We start from the raw sequence: 14,712 nt of genomic DNA, 5'->3' as shown, positions 1-14,712 counted from the left end.
ATAAAGACGAACGAAAAAAAAATTTTCACTTCCTTTCTGCTCTTCCTTTTGCTGTTTCTGGTTTCTCTGATACGAACGCGTTCTATTCACTGCACCATCAAAGTCTTTGGCTTAACATTGATGATTGGAGGGGAAAAGAATGCCAGAGAAACGCATATCGATAGCGCACCTCATACTGAGCTTTTGTTTGGTAGTTTCCTCCGTGGGAATGCCCTAGCAACTCTTGGTAACTACGCTGTCGATACATTCTGTCCATTCCATGTTGATGGGCTTTAGCTTCATGTTGGTGACATCAGGGTGTGGCCACTGCTTTGTAGATGTTAATTGTAGATGCGGCCCCTGTGATTGTCGTGATGGGGTGTAGGCTTCTGTAGTGTAAGCTTCTGAAGTGTAATGTGTATTTTAGGTGCCGTCTCCTCTTACCAATGATAGCCTCCGCGCAATTACCACACATTGAACGCGTGTCATTTTCTAAAGCTGTAACATCTGTGATGGATCTGCTCACTTTACAACGTTACAGTGCGACAACTCTTGGTGCTGGGCGGTGGTGCTGGGCGGTGGTGCTGGGCACTGGAGTATCGCACACAACGATACAGCGCTACAAATACCCGTGACTTCTCTGCCATCCTCCACAACTCTTTGCCAATTACCACCATTATCCCCACACAATGAGCTCTAAAAACGATAAGGAGCATGCCACCCTCACTGCCTCTCTTGTGAAGGAATTACCAGAGATTGTTGAAGAAGCTGAGTACGATGAGCTTTGGGGGTATCAACTGACGCCAGATGGCCAGTTCTACAACGCCGCTATAGCTGAGAACCTCGTTTACAAGTTTTTGAAGGCTAACAACTGGGACGCCAAATTGGCTAAGGAGCAGCTCACAAACACGCTCAAATGGCGTAAGCAGTTTGAACCCTTGAAGGCTGCGTTTGAAGAGCAGCATGCCGAGAAGTTTGACCGTGTTGTTGCGTTGACACAGTATGGTTATGATGTTGTTACGTGGAACCTGTACAACTTGAAAGGTAAGTTCAAGCCAAAGGACTTGTTCACTGACCTCGATGCCTTTCTGAGATTCAGAATCGGTATCATGGAGAAGAGCTTACAAAAGCTGGAGTTTGATAGCGATAGCAAAGACTATATGATCCAGGTCCACGACTATGAAGGTGTTAGCTTTATGAGATTCGATCCTGACATCAAGAGAGGTTCAAGGGCCACGATCAAGCTGTTCCAGGACAACTACCCAGAACTGCTGAAGAAGAAATTCTTCGTCAACGTCCCGACACTGATGACGTGGGTGTACGACTTTGTAAAGCTCTGGTTGAACAAGCAGACAACAAGTAAATTCGTCATGCTTTCGAGTAGTGGTGATCTGGCTAAACACATCAGCCCACAAGTGCCAAAGAGCTATGGAGGTAAGGGTCTGGCACTTACTGAACAGCACATCTCTGAGGTTACGCCAACGGCCTACACGTCATTCTTACTACAACAGGAGTTCACCAACGAGATGGATTGATAGTAACGTGTGTATTATGTAATTGGGAATTCTTTCTCTTTCTGTATTGTATCTGTTGATAATAGCGAGGCTTAAATGAATTTGAGAACTGTCTCGTGTTGAATAACGTCGTGCAATGAGTGTAGTGTCTCATAAAGCTCCGAGGCGTCGCCATACTCCTTCTGTAAATCGTCGCAAAGGTCCACCAGCCCGTTGACATAACGGTACTTATGTATGGTCATTTCATCGTTCACTTCCCTAGAGATCATGGCTTCCACGTTCAAACGAAGAAGCCTCTGCAATAGTTTGTTGGAAGTTGACGTTATAGGCTTCTTATTGATGAAATTGACAAATTTCAAGAACAACCTCTGGTTTGAAGTGAACTGGAACTGTGCTGGAGCTGGTAGATGTGGGAGCTGTCTTGGAATCGTCTCAATCAACATGAGATAAGAAGCCTGTGTATAGCTCAGCCTCTGTAAAAGGGAGATATCCTTGTCTATTCTCCAGATGACCTGATACAGAGACTTCTCAGAGAACTGTGAGAGTTTCGCTTCTTCACGCATCATCAGCCACTTGCCCAGGTTGTCCTCGTAGACATCCTGAGCGAAGCTGGTCTTCTTTTGCATGAGTGCTCTAGAGCACACCAAAATCTTCAACTCGTCAGAGTGTACAAATTGCAGTCTTGAGTAGATATAATCCAGGTCTTGCACGTGTTTGTTCGTCAGGATATGCTTGAAGCTCTTGATGTCTAAAGTCTCATTCGTTAGCAGCTCATCAAATATCTCCAGCACCTGTTTCTCATCTGTGCACCTCGACACTCTATCCTTGATACTTATAGGGTCGAGATGGGTCTTGTTGTTCACGTTCAGAATGGTATTCAGCCCCAATAAAGAGTGCGTGAAGTGGCTCTTCACTGTGGCCAGGTCATCAGCACTATCGCCAATGTTGGAGTTCAGAGCCCTCGTGAAGTAGCTAATGTACTTGTGCTTCTCCTGTTCCGACGTGACATCAATCCCATTCAATGAAGAGGTGCCCTTCAGCAGTGACAGAGCCTTGGCTATTTCATCTTTGTTCAGCTTCTTTTGTAGCTTTGAGGCCTGTGAAAACGATCTCCGTAACATCTTCGAGACCAGCGTGTGCCGTTTAACCCGTGTAGCAGTGGTAGTAGTGGTAAAGTAGCAGTAAAGCAGTAGTGGCGTAGGTATTGTTGTTGTAGCAAACCCCAGGCAGAGGGTAAAGGAAATTTTACCCCCACCGCCTCACTCCACCACGAACGGGCCTACTGAAACCATCACCATACACAGCGAAGGCCCACGCCAGCCTGGTAACAAACCCCCGGTGAACGCTATGCTCTACGTATTTGTTCCTACAAGACGTCAATGGTGGATCATCCATTGCTGTATCTCGGCTAAGGATAGAAGATTTGAGCTTCACAACGGTGAAACTACTGGCTCCCGGTGTTCCCCGTGTACACCATGGACGGGGAATGGTGGGACAACCACTGGGCCCTGTCGAGAACCGTACACTTGAATCCATCGACGTCGTGTCTAGGAAGCATTTCCGACTTCTTGTGGAGTATGATGAAGCCCTTGATGACCAGGTCCTCGTTCTTATTCTTGTAGAGGTGTATAGCTTGGAAATCAGGCTGAGGGTTTGTAGGGTCATACCCGAAATACTGATCCAGTATCTCGTAAGGTTGAACCTGGCCAGTCTCATCCTTCATGAACTGGTCAAAGAAGAAGTTTGTGGGCTGGCCAATTAGGGCCAGGTACTTCCATGGCACCACAACTTTCAGGAGAAGGATGTTCTCGTCAGGTATTTGCCGCTCAACCGGCTGTAGCTTGAACCCAATGTCAGGATAGTCACCTAGGTGGAATGTCTGTGATGTATACCACTCAAGTTGAGTTTGCAGTGCCTCCAACACTGCTGCAGTTGTCACTTCAACTAGAAGCTCGCCATCTTCCACCTCTCTGTTTCTTGCTATTGGGACGACGAAGAAAGTGTCAGATTGGTCGTCGAGGACCAGTAAGGAAGCATCAAGCTGGTTGACAAACTTCTGAGTGTACGTTGGGATGTTGCGAGACGCTGCAACCTCTTGTTCCGACATCAACTTGTTGATGGCTATAAGCGTGGCGGTAATGAAGGCATCAGGGCCTGGCAGCTTCAAATCACGCTTGTTCGAGCCGAGACTGGTGATTTTGATCTGGAGCTTGGTACGATTCAGGGGAGTGTTGAGGGCCTTAAGCTGGTAAGAAGAGAAGCTGTTCAGGGACTTGATCAAGTATTCAGGGACTCTCTCCCTCTTGAACAGATCAGCTTGAGGCTTGTGAGCTTGAGGCTCGTCAGCTTGAGACTCCTCAGCTTTCGCCTCCTCAGTGTTTGCAGGCTCATTAGGATCAACAAATAACACCACATCTGTTCTTGAAATTATCCCGTGGATACCAGGGCCATCATCAACGTCGAAAGTCGTCATTGACGGGCCTGACGGTGACTGTGGAGTGCTTTGTGATGTAAATTGATCAAACCATTCGGTCCTCGATTCATTCTGAGATGGCATGTGTGTGTTATTCATCGTTCCAAAGACCAATAATACCTGCTAAACAACAGAAATTGGTACAAAGGTGTAAAGTAGTATCTGAATGAAGGAGGAAGTTAGGTAACTATGTGCGGTCCATAGCTTCGATCTGCGTCTGATTGCTTCAATGTCCGATCATGTACGATCGACCGTATTTAAAAAGCAGCACAACGTTCAGAGTCCACGCTGAAAACATTCAGAAGCGTGTGTAGCGTACCAATGACGACATAAAAGCTGATGCTCGCATGTTCGACTAGCAGAAGTGTTAATACCATCGACGCTGGTGCGTTTCCATATAGAACAGTGATGATTGGGAGTGTCTGCTCTTTCAACTGTTAATCATTGCAGTTTCAGACAACCATGAGCCCTCTCCACGCCGAGCTGTGACATTAATCAATAGACTTGTCTTCCAACTGTTTGGGAACAATGTATTGATAGTCTTGTATTACGAGCCTCGTAGCTGCGTGAGACGGTGTGCTGTCTGGCAACAGCCGTAGGCGGAGAAAGCACCACAACCACTGGTTATCATCAACACTATGGCCGGCCACTAACGTCCCAACAACGCCCTGCTACGAATATTACACAACATTAGCTCGGAGTAGTACAGTCAACGGCTCGCTCAGATGAACACATCTTGCGATAGTACGACGTGCAAATAATGCACACAAGCAACTACAAGTGCCGTCTCTGAAGTGCATCCACGCTTTGACCGGTTCTAAGGTCACACGTCAACGTTCACATGCACCTCTCTTTCCACACTTTAATACATAACAAGATCAGAAATGTCCCAATGCCATAGGTCATCACCGCTTCATGGGCTCAACAACTGCGTAAAGAGCACAGTCGGAGCCTAAACAGCGATGGTTTTAAAGCTGGGTCGTAAACAATTGGTCTCCTAAGACTAAAGGCCACAACATTCTAGTTTAAGTAGCTAGCGTGTCGCTTATACCATGGCATTGAAGCATACCATGTGCCATTAAATCCTAGTTGGTTTTAGTTAATTAGTAGAAAAACAAATAAGGTAAAAGTTGAAAACGTTTTTTTTTCGCAAAAAACCTTTTGCAAATTTCCCGAAAATTTTTTTCAGTTATGTGGTGTCTGGGTTTTACAGGTGTCCGGATGTTTCAACTTCCCCCAATAACTATCTCGAGGGCATACTTCAACAGTTTAACGACATCCTTGTCTCGAGGTTGAACGTACACTATTAGCCAATACGTGGACGCTAACAAATGTCAAACTTACTCGATAACCTGAATGCCTTCAAATCGAAGGTCAAGTCTGCACCTGTGCTCACTTCACGTACGATAACGTCACCATCACCTTCGAGAAAGTCCACCACTCCACAGCCGTTACAACCACCCGTTAAACGTCGATTGGACGACGAGGATGAGGACGATGAGAACGAGGAATCAAAGAAACAGCACATCGATCCATCTGGCACACATTTATCCACAAAGTTACTCTTAGCAGTGGATTACATAAAGGGAAAGGCTCAGCCAGTGGCGATTGATGCACTTTTATCCTACTTGAACCTGAACGAGGATTCGCAAAGACAAAAATTGGTTAATCTATTGACAAATTTGGAAAAGATCCAGTACGACAAGGACGACCAGACATTGGAGTATGTGTCGATTCACAACATCAAGACCAAAGATGATTTACTGAAATTTCTCATTGATCAGACAACTTTTAAAGGTATCTCTGTGAAGGAGTTGAAAGATGGCTGGAACGGTTGTATCGATGCAATTAACGAGTTGGAAGAAGAAGGCAAAATACTGGTGTTACGGACAAAGAAGGATAACAATCCAAGATTGGTTTGGTTCAACTTGGGTGGTGAACTGGGTTCGATAGATGAAGAATTTGTCAAGAGTTGGCAGAACGTGAAGCTTCCAGAGAGGTCAGAATTACCTGGAAAGCTGAGTGCATTGGGATTGAAACCTGCAAGTGTTGATCCAAATACGATTAAGAAGGATACCACTCAACAAGAGACGAAAAAGAGAAAACAAAGAAAGGGAAAGATTACCAATACTCATATGGCTGGTATCCTAAAGGACTACAGCGTTTGATGATAAGTAGAATCAATTTATTATCAAAAGACTCACGAGAAAAAAAATGTAACTGAGGATATTGTAGATTTTACTTCTTCTCTTTCTTTTCCTTCTTTTCCTTCTTTTCTTTCTTTTCCTTCTTTTCCTTCTTCTCCTTCTTGTCCTTCTTTTCCTTCTTTTCCTTCTTCTCTTTCTTCACTGGTGTGGTATCCATGTCTACATCTTCATCCACTTCAACGTCACTTGTTTCATCCCCCGTGGCACGTCCGTAACCCGTAGCAAAGTGCTGTTTCTGAAGACCATTGACCTTTCTCACGTCCTTTCTTGGTTTCACAACTTTATCGTAGTTGATGCTTGGAATCTTCACTTTTTCTCTAACGTTATAGAATCTCTTTATGTCTCTCATCCCATCACCAATGACTTTGAACTTGGCACCTTCCGATACCAAATCCGTAAGATCTTCTTGGATGACAAATGTCTTACCGTTCTGTTCCAGTGGATTACTCTCTTCCATTGGATTGAAACTTAGAGGCATCTTTGACAGTTTATCAAAGTTGAAGCCCTTTGGGGCCTTGATGAGCCAAATCTCCTTATTGGTCGGGAGCTTTGTAGGGACAACTTTTTGGTAGTTCTTTGGAACAGTGAAGACTTGCTCCTCGTCAGATTCTGAGTCCGTAACGTAATCTTTAGAAAGTGACATCTTATGTCTTGAAATTCCCTCTCTATTTCCCAATGATTCAACTCAATAAAGTGTCCATTTTGAACTTGCCATATAAATTTTTCTTTCCGAGGCTCTAAGGGCATCGCATGAAAGAAAAAACTTTTGCCCGTAAAAAACATGGCAGACTAAGATGGAAGATTTTTCGGCCTAGAGCCAGGAGACTAAGGGACTAGGGACTAGGGACTAGAGACTATCTATTGATGACTACAGTGTAAAAGGTGGTCTAAGTTAAATCAGCTTTCTTTCGCTATGCTATACAAGAACAATGGAAGTTTACAAGAGAGTTTCCCCAAGTGAACATTTGGCCACTGCTATACCAGCTGTAACTGTATCAATAATGTGCATTTCATTAACACCTAAGCTTGGGTTAACTTCAACAACGTCCAATGCAACCAAGTTACCGGTCTCTGCAACGCGTTCACAGATGAACAGTCCTTCTCTAAAGGTTAACCCACCACGCACAGGTGTACCCGTTGCTGGAACGTATTGTGGATCAATGGCATCCACGTCGTATGACAGATGAATGGGTAAAGTACCAGTTGGATCCAATGCCTCCAATGCCATTTCGACAACTTTGTTGATTCCATAACGATCAACGTGGTACATAGAGAAGGCTGCAATTCCATGCTCTTTCAAGATCTTCTTCTCGCCTTCATCGACATCTCGAAGACCAATATAGGCGATCTTCTTGGTACTCAGCACCTGTGGGACCCATTGTAAATCTGGTGGATATGATTCCTTTGCCAATCCCATCAAAAAAGACACTGGGCATCCATGGAGGTTTCCTGAATCAGTGGTGAGAGGAGTGTTGATATCAGCGTGTGCATCGATCCAGAGCAAACCGGCATCTGGATACTTTGCAAAGGAGCCGGCAACGGTTCCGATGGCAATGGAGTGATCACCACCTAGTGTCACGGTCAATTTGCCCTCCTCTGCGCTCTTCTTACACGATTTGTAGATCAATTTGGTAGCCTCACCGACAATTTGAGGACGTTTACAATTGCCGTGCACATCCGTCTCGTTGTTCTTGCGCTCTTCGAAATCCTGGCCCTTCAAAGGCTCATCTATGGTGATTTCCCATCCCAGCTTCTCAATCTCAGACTGAATACCGGCACGTAGAAGATACTTAGGGCCATCCTCCACACCGCCTTTCCCCTGGCCTCCGGAGAACGGAGCAAGGATGAAGGAGAGCTCCTTCTTTGGGAAGTGCTTATAAGTAGCTATAGCGCTGTGTGTTAGTTTCCTCCTTGGTCAGTGTTAACTATGAGGCGAAGGCCATACTCACGTTCGTCGAACATGTTCTCTTATGAATGTATTTGTCTCGAGTATTCTCTTGTTAAAGATGGAGGACCGTCTTGGACGTTCCAAGCAGAAGGGTTCCGTGGCGCTTCGCCACCTATTTATATTTTCGGTGCCAACACCTGGGATGAAACGTTGATGATTAAACTCGCTTCTCTTATCACTTAACTGAAGCCCAAACAGACAGACCGAGCACACACACACAGATTGGTCGAACGGCGCATATCGGTTGATAACTGGAAGTATCGGCTACTCCACAGACCACCAATACCGTCATAAACATGGCTCTCTTCAACTGACAAAGACTCTCACGTAACAACGTGCCACCACTGCGTTCTCATCTCAATTCACCTCACCTCATCCTCGAGAATTGGCCAGCTGCGATGAGCATCTCCAACGATTCCACTGAGGGGCACAGCTCCGAAGCAGAGCAACAGGCATCCGAATCGGGTAATTGCCGAATGCACGGTCGATTGCGGCGCGTACCACCTCCCCTAAGTGAATGTGGTAGCGAACGTAGGGTAACTGCCGGTACGCCGCGCACGGGCTGGAAGGGAACGTGCTGAGCGCGCGTGTGGGTGTGTGAGTGTGTGGATGTATGGGTGTATGGTGTGTGGATGTGTGGGTTTCACCACCAGTCATATGCTGACTCGTGTGCCTCGTGGTGGGATGCGATAACGCGTGGGGTGTAGATCTGGGTCTGTGCTTTATCAATTGACAGACATCTGCTACACACCCAAGCAACGTGCACTGTTTACCAATACGTTACGGCTCATCGCTCGCTGGCTCACTTGACCGGCACTGCAAACACCGTAGCGACACACCCTATCTGGGTGGGCCTATGGAGGACGCGTGGGCTACGGGGACGCGTGGGCTACGGGGACGGGAAACATCCAACATCACAACACCACTCCAACGGGGAAACAGAGGGAGGGGGTCAAGCCATTGTAGATCTGCAATTACAGTGGATGCGATCCAACGGCCCCGATGTCAAACGATACATTACGCTGGAGCACTGCATCTGCCTACTCATTAAGAAAGTGGCACTGTATTGATTGTAAGACTTCGTTAGGGAAAAAAGCTGTGTATAGCCCAATCAGATCGCCCCCGTGCCCGGTGCAATCACCGGGACCGGTCTTATGAGAGGGGAAAAGGAACAGGCACACAGCGTTGTAGCATACAAACAGGGTATCAGTCAATGTCTCTGTTCAGCGATTTTTTTCAACCGTGTTCGTCCTCATTTTGGTATAAATATTTTTTTCTTCCTTGTAAACTGGAGAATCCATTGTTCCACTAACTCTCTTGTACTGAGACTCTTCAATTGTGAACCTGTTGTGCTATCTCACTGCGCAATTGACTTGACTGAACACCGGTGTGTACTTTCTCTTTCTGCCCCCACCCCCTAGTGCTCTCTCTCCCCCATAATCCACTGTATATCTTATACGCAATCTGCGAAAAAGCATCAATCATCAAATGACACAACAGAAACTTGAGAAGAAGCCAATCAGTTTTTCCAACATCCTTCTGGGTGCTGGTCTCAACCTTGCTGAGGTGACCACTCTGGGTCAACCTTTGGAGGTCATCAAGACCACAATGGCTGCCAACAGAAGCCTCTCCTTGTTGCAATCTGCCAAACTCGTGTGGTCTCGTGGTGGCCTCTTTGGCTTTTACCAAGGTCTCATTCCATGGGCGTGGATCGAGGCTTCGACAAAGGGTGCGGTGTTGCTATTTGTGTCTGCTGAGGCTGAATACCAATTCAAGAAGGTGGGCGCAAGTAACTTTGTCTCTGGTATCGGTGGTGGTATCGTTGGTGGTGTTGCCCAGGCCTACTTGACCATGGGGTTCTGCACCTGTATGAAGACCGTTGAGATCACCCGTTCCAAACAAGCCGCCGTGGAAGGTGCGGTTCAACAGACAAGTCTCCAGGTGTTCAAGGATATCTACAAGAAGGAAGGTATCAAGGGTATCAACAAAGGTGTCAACGCTGTTGCCATCAGACAGATGACCAACTGGGGGTCCCGTTTCGGATTCTCCAGACTGGCTGAGGACCTCATCAAGAAGGCCACCGGCAAGAAGGAAGACGACAAGCTCGGCGCGCTCGAAAAGATCGCTGCCAGCGCCATTGGTGGTGGTCTCTCTGCATGGAACCAACCTATTGAGGTGGTTCGTGTCGAGATGCAGTCAAAGACCAACGATCCAAACAGACCAAAGAACCTCAGCGTTGTCGGTGCGGCCAAGTACATCTACCAGCATAACGGACTGAGCGGGCTCTACAGAGGTGTGGCCCCAAGAATCGGCCTGGGTATCTGGCAAACCATCTTCATGGTTGGCTTCGGTGACATGGCAAGACAGGCTGTTGCTAAGCTCACAGGTGAGACCCCAGTCGCAAAGCATTAATAACTCTTATCTAAAAGGTATGAAGGCTTTCACACAGCCCTCCGGCAACACAACTGTAGAAGTGCAACCACGGAGAGTCGAACCGCGGTTGCACAACAACACCAACCCTTGACCACCCGCGAACACCTGAACATCCATCGCAGAAGCATGGGGGCCCCAGCGCGAAGCGGTGGGGACCCTACGCTCACTGGCAAGAGATATGGAATACAACCTCTGCGTAGAGTAACACCAATGCCCGCAACACCAATCCGTCCGCCTGCTCATTGGCCACCACCGTGCTTCCAATTGGCCCCGACCACCCTCCACCGTGCAACACTCCCCCCTACAACGACGGACAACACCCTGCCCTTTCTGCCCCAGTTGCTCCTCCCCTCCCCCCACGGGAAATCCCCACGAAATCGTCTGCTCTCCCGCGTAGCTTCGTGGGCGCCCACCTAATTTAAGCGGGTTTCCTGTGTAAAAGTTGCGGTTGATCCCACCTAAAAATCCCCTTCGGCCAACGATCAACCTTTTTTGGGCCCGCGGTGGTGTACGCCTTCTCCCTAATTATCGTGGGCTTGCCGCTGTGTTTTTTTTTTTCATTCTCCTTGTTTCTCCCCTTTTCCCTTTCCTTACTGCTTCCTTCTCTCGTCCAGACAAACAGACTCTGCCTTCCGGAAGCAATTGGTTAACTGTTCTGCTGATATCGCCATGCTCAAGTGCTCTGTTCGCCGTCCTGTTGTTGCGTCTGCTCAAAGAGCAATCACCAAGGTGTCCTCCGTGAGAAGCCTTGCCACGGAAGCCGAGGCCAGCGGCATTGATAGCGATGACATCGTCACCATTGAGCTGCCAGACTCGTCGTTCGAGGGCTACATGCTCGATGTTCCGGAGCTGACGTTCCAGACATCTAAGTCGCAGCTGTTGCAGATGTACAAGGATATGATCATCATCAGAAGAATGGAGATGGCTTCTGACGCGCTTTACAAGGCGAAGAAGATCAGAGGGTTCTGTCATTTATCTGTTGGTCAGGAGGCGATTGCCGTTGGTATCGAGAACGCCATCACCAAGAAGGACACCGTCATCACGTCTTACAGATGTCACGGTTTCACCTACATGCGTGGTTCGCCAGTGAAGGATGTTCTGGGTGAACTTATGGGCCGTCGTTGCGGTGTCTCCTTCGGTAAGGGTGGTTCCATGCACATGTACACCACTGGTTTCTACGGTGGTAACGGTATTGTTGGTGCCCAAGTGCCACTAGGTGCCGGTTTGGCGTTTGCTCACAAGTACAGAAACGAGGACAATGCCACCTTCACTTTGTACGGTGATGGTGCTTCCAACCAAGGTCAAGTGTTTGAGTCCTTCAACATGGCCAAGTTGTGGAACTTGCCATGTATCTTTGCCTGTGAAAACAACAAGTACGGTATGGGTACCTCTGCTGCCAGATCATCTGCCATGACCGAGTACTACAAGCGTGGACAATACATCCCAGGTTTGAAGGTGAACGGTATGGATGTGTTGGCTACTTACCAGGCATCCAAGTTTGCCAAGGACTGGGCCATCTCCGGTAACGGTCCTTTGGTGTTGGAATACGAGACGTACAGATACGGTGGTCACTCCATGTCCGACCCAGGTACCACTTACAGAACCCGTGAGGAGATTCAACACATGAGATCCAGAAACGACCCAATTGCTGGCTTGAAACACCACTTGTTGGAGTTGGGTATCGCCACCGAGGAGGAGATCAAGTCCTACGACAAGGCTGCTAGATCCTACGTCGATGAACAAGTTGAGTTGGCTGATGCTTCTCCAGCTCCAGAGGCTAAGATGTCCATCTTGTTCGAGGACGTTTACGTCCCAGGCTCCGAGGTGCCAGAGTTGAGAGGACGTATCTCTGACGACACATGGTCCTTCGTCAAGAACGACTTTGCTCATAAGGTCTACTAGGTCTAAGAACTCACACACAAACGAAAGCTCATCCTCTCGTTGGCTTTTATGCACGGAATATGAAACAGAATAACATGTCTTATTCTTTCTTGAAACAGATTATTATAGAATGAGAGTATCAATGTAAGTAAATGATGAACACGGCTACCTTAGTATTCTCTTTTGCTGTAGTGGGAGGAAGTGCTTGCTCAACGCTTCAACCTCGAGGTGGAGTTTCTCCGTCGGACTTTCCAGCGGCCTTTTCATATGCGGGCGGTGTTATAAAAAACTCTGCGATGAGCTCTTTCTCCCAAAGAATATATAAATGCTTCTTCCCTGGTGAGGTTGATTGAAGGCTTTTTCTGCTTAGCATTCGATAATACCTTGGAGACAGCAAACGATGGTTTGCATTGGCATCATTCGCTCATTACTCTGGGTCCTTTGGAGGCATCCAACGGAGTTGTTCATCCGCTTGTTCTTCGGTGCAAGTTTGGAGGAAAGGTTATACAGGTATTACATTTCATACCACACCATAATAGTCCAAATGTTTGTTAGCAACTTTGGTTGGTTTGAATTCTTCCTCCTGTGGTGCGTATGGCTGATATCTTGCGCTTTATTCTTTGTATACTGTGTGCAAAGGCTGGCTGCTCTACAGAGGATGAACGCTATCTTTGAAGAGCTCTTGGGAGAACCGTCGCAGACATTGGCATGCCCATTCATCTCCAAAACTTCATACTTGAGAGCCCTTTCACAGTGCTTCAAAGTGGCAAAGTGCCACAGGCATCCAGACTGCTCCATCTATGAATATTGGTATGTGTTTAACAACGAAGGACGCTCTGAGTTGCGAAAGCTCTTCTCCTCGCACGAGCCGTCGTTGGAGCGAGATAGGTATCTCTATCTCACTCCAAGGCTCTTTGGACATGAAGCCATTGCTGAGACAATGACATGGACTTTCTGGTCAACAATGGTTACGACTCATGGTGATATTGAGCAAGCGTGTGAGTCCAATGCCATAGGCTTGGATGATGAGTATGGGAAACAACAAGACTCTGTCAAAGCAAGCTCAATTGACAAGGAAGCAGTACAGAAACATCTACTATTGACGTTTATCAAGAAAGCACTTTCCAACCATGGTGCTTTTGAGGAGCTTTCCCACTCTTTACAGTCCAAGAAATGTTCAATAACCGACAAAGAAGGGCTTACGTCAGTGTGGAAAGGACTAATATGAATGTAATCTCAATTTATATACAAGGTTGTGTTTGCTACGTCCTCAAGCTCTTTCCTCGTAGCACAGCATAGCAGCACTGTTGATGTTTCTTCTCAGGTCCTGATAATCAACGTCGTGGGTGTCTTCGACTTCACCCCAACGCTCTGTTTGGTAGACAATCTCCAAAGAAGCCAAGTGTGCAATCTCCTCCAAAGAGATGTTCAGCTGAGGATGGCTCAGGCCATGTGAGGACTTTGAACACACAACAAGGACACCACAGATGAATGACTTTGTTGTCAGTGTCACCTTTTCAAAGGCAACGAGGTCCCAGTATGAAAGAGCATTGAGCCATTCACGGGCCTTGGCTCTAGTCTCATCAGATTGTCTGTTACCACGGAGTCCATCACGGTCGGAGTCCAAGTATGACAATTGGCCACCGAGCAAGCCTTCAACTGACTTGATGACAGGTCTGTATAGGTCTTCTTGGGCCTTTCTCAAGGTGCCCTCGTACTCCTTCGCAGGGGAGAAGACCAAGAGGGTATCAGTGTCCAAGTATCTCAGCAGCATCTCAATGATATCAGAACGCTTGCCAACCTTGGTGATCGCTTGTTCATCGTTCTGCTCATTGGCAAACTTCAGATCAATGGCACGCGATGTTAGCGATGTCAATGGCAAAGAATGGGTCTTGATGACTCCACTCAGAGAGCTCCATTCGTGCAACAACATGTGTGCAAGAACACCACGGGACAATGGGATGCTCAGATTGTTCCCCAGAGGAGTTCTCAGCGATTTGTTATCCAGCTGGAGCTCATACGACGAATCGTTCTTGACGAGATCAACCTTGGTCCAGAACTTCTTCAACGTCTCGTTGGAGCCCTCTGAGCCCGTCGCTGATGGCTGTGGCTGTGGATGTCCCGAGGCCTGAGACACCTCTGTTGCAAGTGTTCTCATACTCCATCTGGTAGCAGCTCCCACGGGGAATCTAGTCAGTTTCAACATCTTTTCAGAGCAATGGTGCAAGAGTCAGTCGAGTTGTTAAAAGGTGTCTTCCGGAGAAAGATTCGTTGTGA

At 47.3% G+C, this 14,712-nt stretch overlaps 10 protein-coding genes across 10 annotated transcripts; 5 read left to right on the top strand and 5 right to left on the bottom strand.

Annotated features, from left to right (window-relative positions):
- The first annotated feature begins 475 nt into the window (after positions 1 to 475).
- SFH5 (Sfh5p) lies at positions 476 to 1,698 on the top strand. Its single transcript, XM_020214023.1, is given in 2 exon segments — positions 476 to 532; positions 546 to 1,698. The coding sequence occupies 1 exon segment, from the start codon at positions 669 to 671 to the stop codon at positions 1,512 to 1,514; it is 846 nt and encodes a 281-aa protein (XP_020073083.1). The 5' UTR covers positions 476 to 532; positions 546 to 668; the 3' UTR covers positions 1,515 to 1,698.
- CYBJADRAFT_170505 (uncharacterized protein) lies at positions 1,586 to 2,614 on the bottom strand (the record flags this gene model as incomplete). Its single annotated transcript, XM_020216120.1, has 1 exon — positions 1,586 to 2,614. The coding sequence occupies one exon, from the start codon at positions 2,612 to 2,614 to the stop codon at positions 1,586 to 1,588; it is 1,029 nt and encodes a 342-aa protein (XP_020073082.1).
- A 323-nt stretch (positions 2,615 to 2,937) lies between these two features.
- CYBJADRAFT_160041 (uncharacterized protein) lies at positions 2,938 to 4,065 on the bottom strand (the record flags this gene model as incomplete). The annotated part of the gene is made up of 1 exon (XM_020213504.1): positions 2,938 to 4,065. One exon carries the CDS (start codon positions 4,063 to 4,065, stop codon positions 2,938 to 2,940), a length of 1,128 nt encoding a protein of 375 aa, XP_020073081.1.
- Positions 4,066 to 5,257: 1,192 nt separating this feature from the next.
- Positions 5,258 to 6,567, top strand: TFA2 (transcription factor TFIIE subunit TFA2). Its single transcript, XM_020214022.1, has one exon. It carries the CDS (start codon positions 5,298 to 5,300, stop codon positions 6,132 to 6,134), a length of 837 nt encoding a protein of 278 aa, XP_020073080.1. The 5' UTR covers positions 5,258 to 5,297; the 3' UTR covers positions 6,135 to 6,567.
- RPA34 (DNA-directed RNA polymerase I subunit RPA34) lies at positions 6,170 to 6,872 on the bottom strand. The gene has a single exon (XM_020217829.1). The coding sequence runs from the start codon at positions 6,814 to 6,816 to the stop codon at positions 6,205 to 6,207; it is 612 nt and encodes a 203-aa protein (XP_020073079.1). The 5' UTR covers positions 6,817 to 6,872; the 3' UTR covers positions 6,170 to 6,204.
- A 238-nt stretch (positions 6,873 to 7,110) lies between these two features.
- CAR1 (arginase) lies at positions 7,111 to 8,135 on the bottom strand (the record flags this gene model as incomplete). Its single annotated transcript, XM_020213503.1, has 2 exons — positions 7,111 to 8,057; positions 8,123 to 8,135. The coding sequence occupies 2 exons, from the start codon at positions 8,133 to 8,135 to the stop codon at positions 7,111 to 7,113; spliced, it is 960 nt and encodes a 319-aa protein (XP_020073078.1).
- Positions 8,136 to 9,609: 1,474 nt separating this feature from the next.
- Positions 9,610 to 10,533, top strand: YHM2 (Yhm2p; the record flags this gene model as incomplete). The annotated part of the gene is made up of 1 exon (XM_020213502.1): positions 9,610 to 10,533. One exon carries the CDS (start codon positions 9,610 to 9,612, stop codon positions 10,531 to 10,533), a length of 924 nt encoding a protein of 307 aa, XP_020073077.1.
- A 919-nt stretch (positions 10,534 to 11,452) lies between these two features.
- Positions 11,453 to 12,577, top strand: PDA1 (pyruvate dehydrogenase (acetyl-transferring) subunit E1 alpha). The gene has a single exon (XM_020214021.1). It carries the CDS (start codon positions 11,470 to 11,472, stop codon positions 12,454 to 12,456), a length of 987 nt encoding a protein of 328 aa, XP_020073076.1. The 5' UTR covers positions 11,453 to 11,469; the 3' UTR covers positions 12,457 to 12,577.
- Positions 12,578 to 12,738: 161 nt separating this feature from the next.
- CYBJADRAFT_182237 (uncharacterized protein) lies at positions 12,739 to 13,663 on the top strand (the record flags this gene model as incomplete). The annotated part of the gene is made up of 1 exon (XM_020217035.1): positions 12,739 to 13,663. The coding sequence occupies exon 1, from the start codon at positions 12,836 to 12,838 to the stop codon at positions 13,661 to 13,663; it is 828 nt and encodes a 275-aa protein (XP_020073075.1). The 5' UTR covers positions 12,739 to 12,835.
- Positions 13,633 to 14,701, bottom strand: ATP12 (ATP synthase complex assembly protein ATP12). Its single transcript, XM_020214020.1, has one exon. The coding sequence runs from the start codon at positions 14,639 to 14,641 to the stop codon at positions 13,706 to 13,708; it is 936 nt and encodes a 311-aa protein (XP_020073074.1). The 5' UTR covers positions 14,642 to 14,701; the 3' UTR covers positions 13,633 to 13,705.
- Positions 14,702 to 14,712: the final 11 nt, after the last annotated feature.

The sequence above is a fragment of the Cyberlindnera jadinii genome (genome assembly GCF_001661405.1).
Source record: "Cyberlindnera jadinii NRRL Y-1542 unplaced genomic scaffold CYBJAscaffold_1, whole genome shotgun sequence".
NCBI lineage: Eukaryota > Fungi > Ascomycota > Saccharomycetes > Phaffomycetales > Wickerhamomycetaceae > Williopsis > Williopsis jadinii.
Note: the sequence above shows the minus strand (reverse complement) of the source record. Positions and strands in the feature narration are given on the sequence as shown.

Coding starts and splice junctions, on each gene's coding strand:
- PDA1 (XM_020214021.1), top strand. CDS start 11,470: ATGGAGATGGCTTCTGACGCGCTTTACAAGGCGAAGAAGATCAGAGGG.
- SFH5 (XM_020214023.1), top strand. CDS start 669: ATGAGCTCTAAAAACGATAAGGAGCATGCCACCCTCACTGCCTCTCTT.
- RPA34 (XM_020217829.1), bottom strand. CDS start 6,816: ATGTCACTTTCTAAAGATTACGTTACGGACTCAGAATCTGACGAGGAG.
- ATP12 (XM_020214020.1), bottom strand. CDS start 14,641: ATGTTGAAACTGACTAGATTCCCCGTGGGAGCTGCTACCAGATGGAGT.
- TFA2 (XM_020214022.1), top strand. CDS start 5,298: ATGTCAAACTTACTCGATAACCTGAATGCCTTCAAATCGAAGGTCAAG.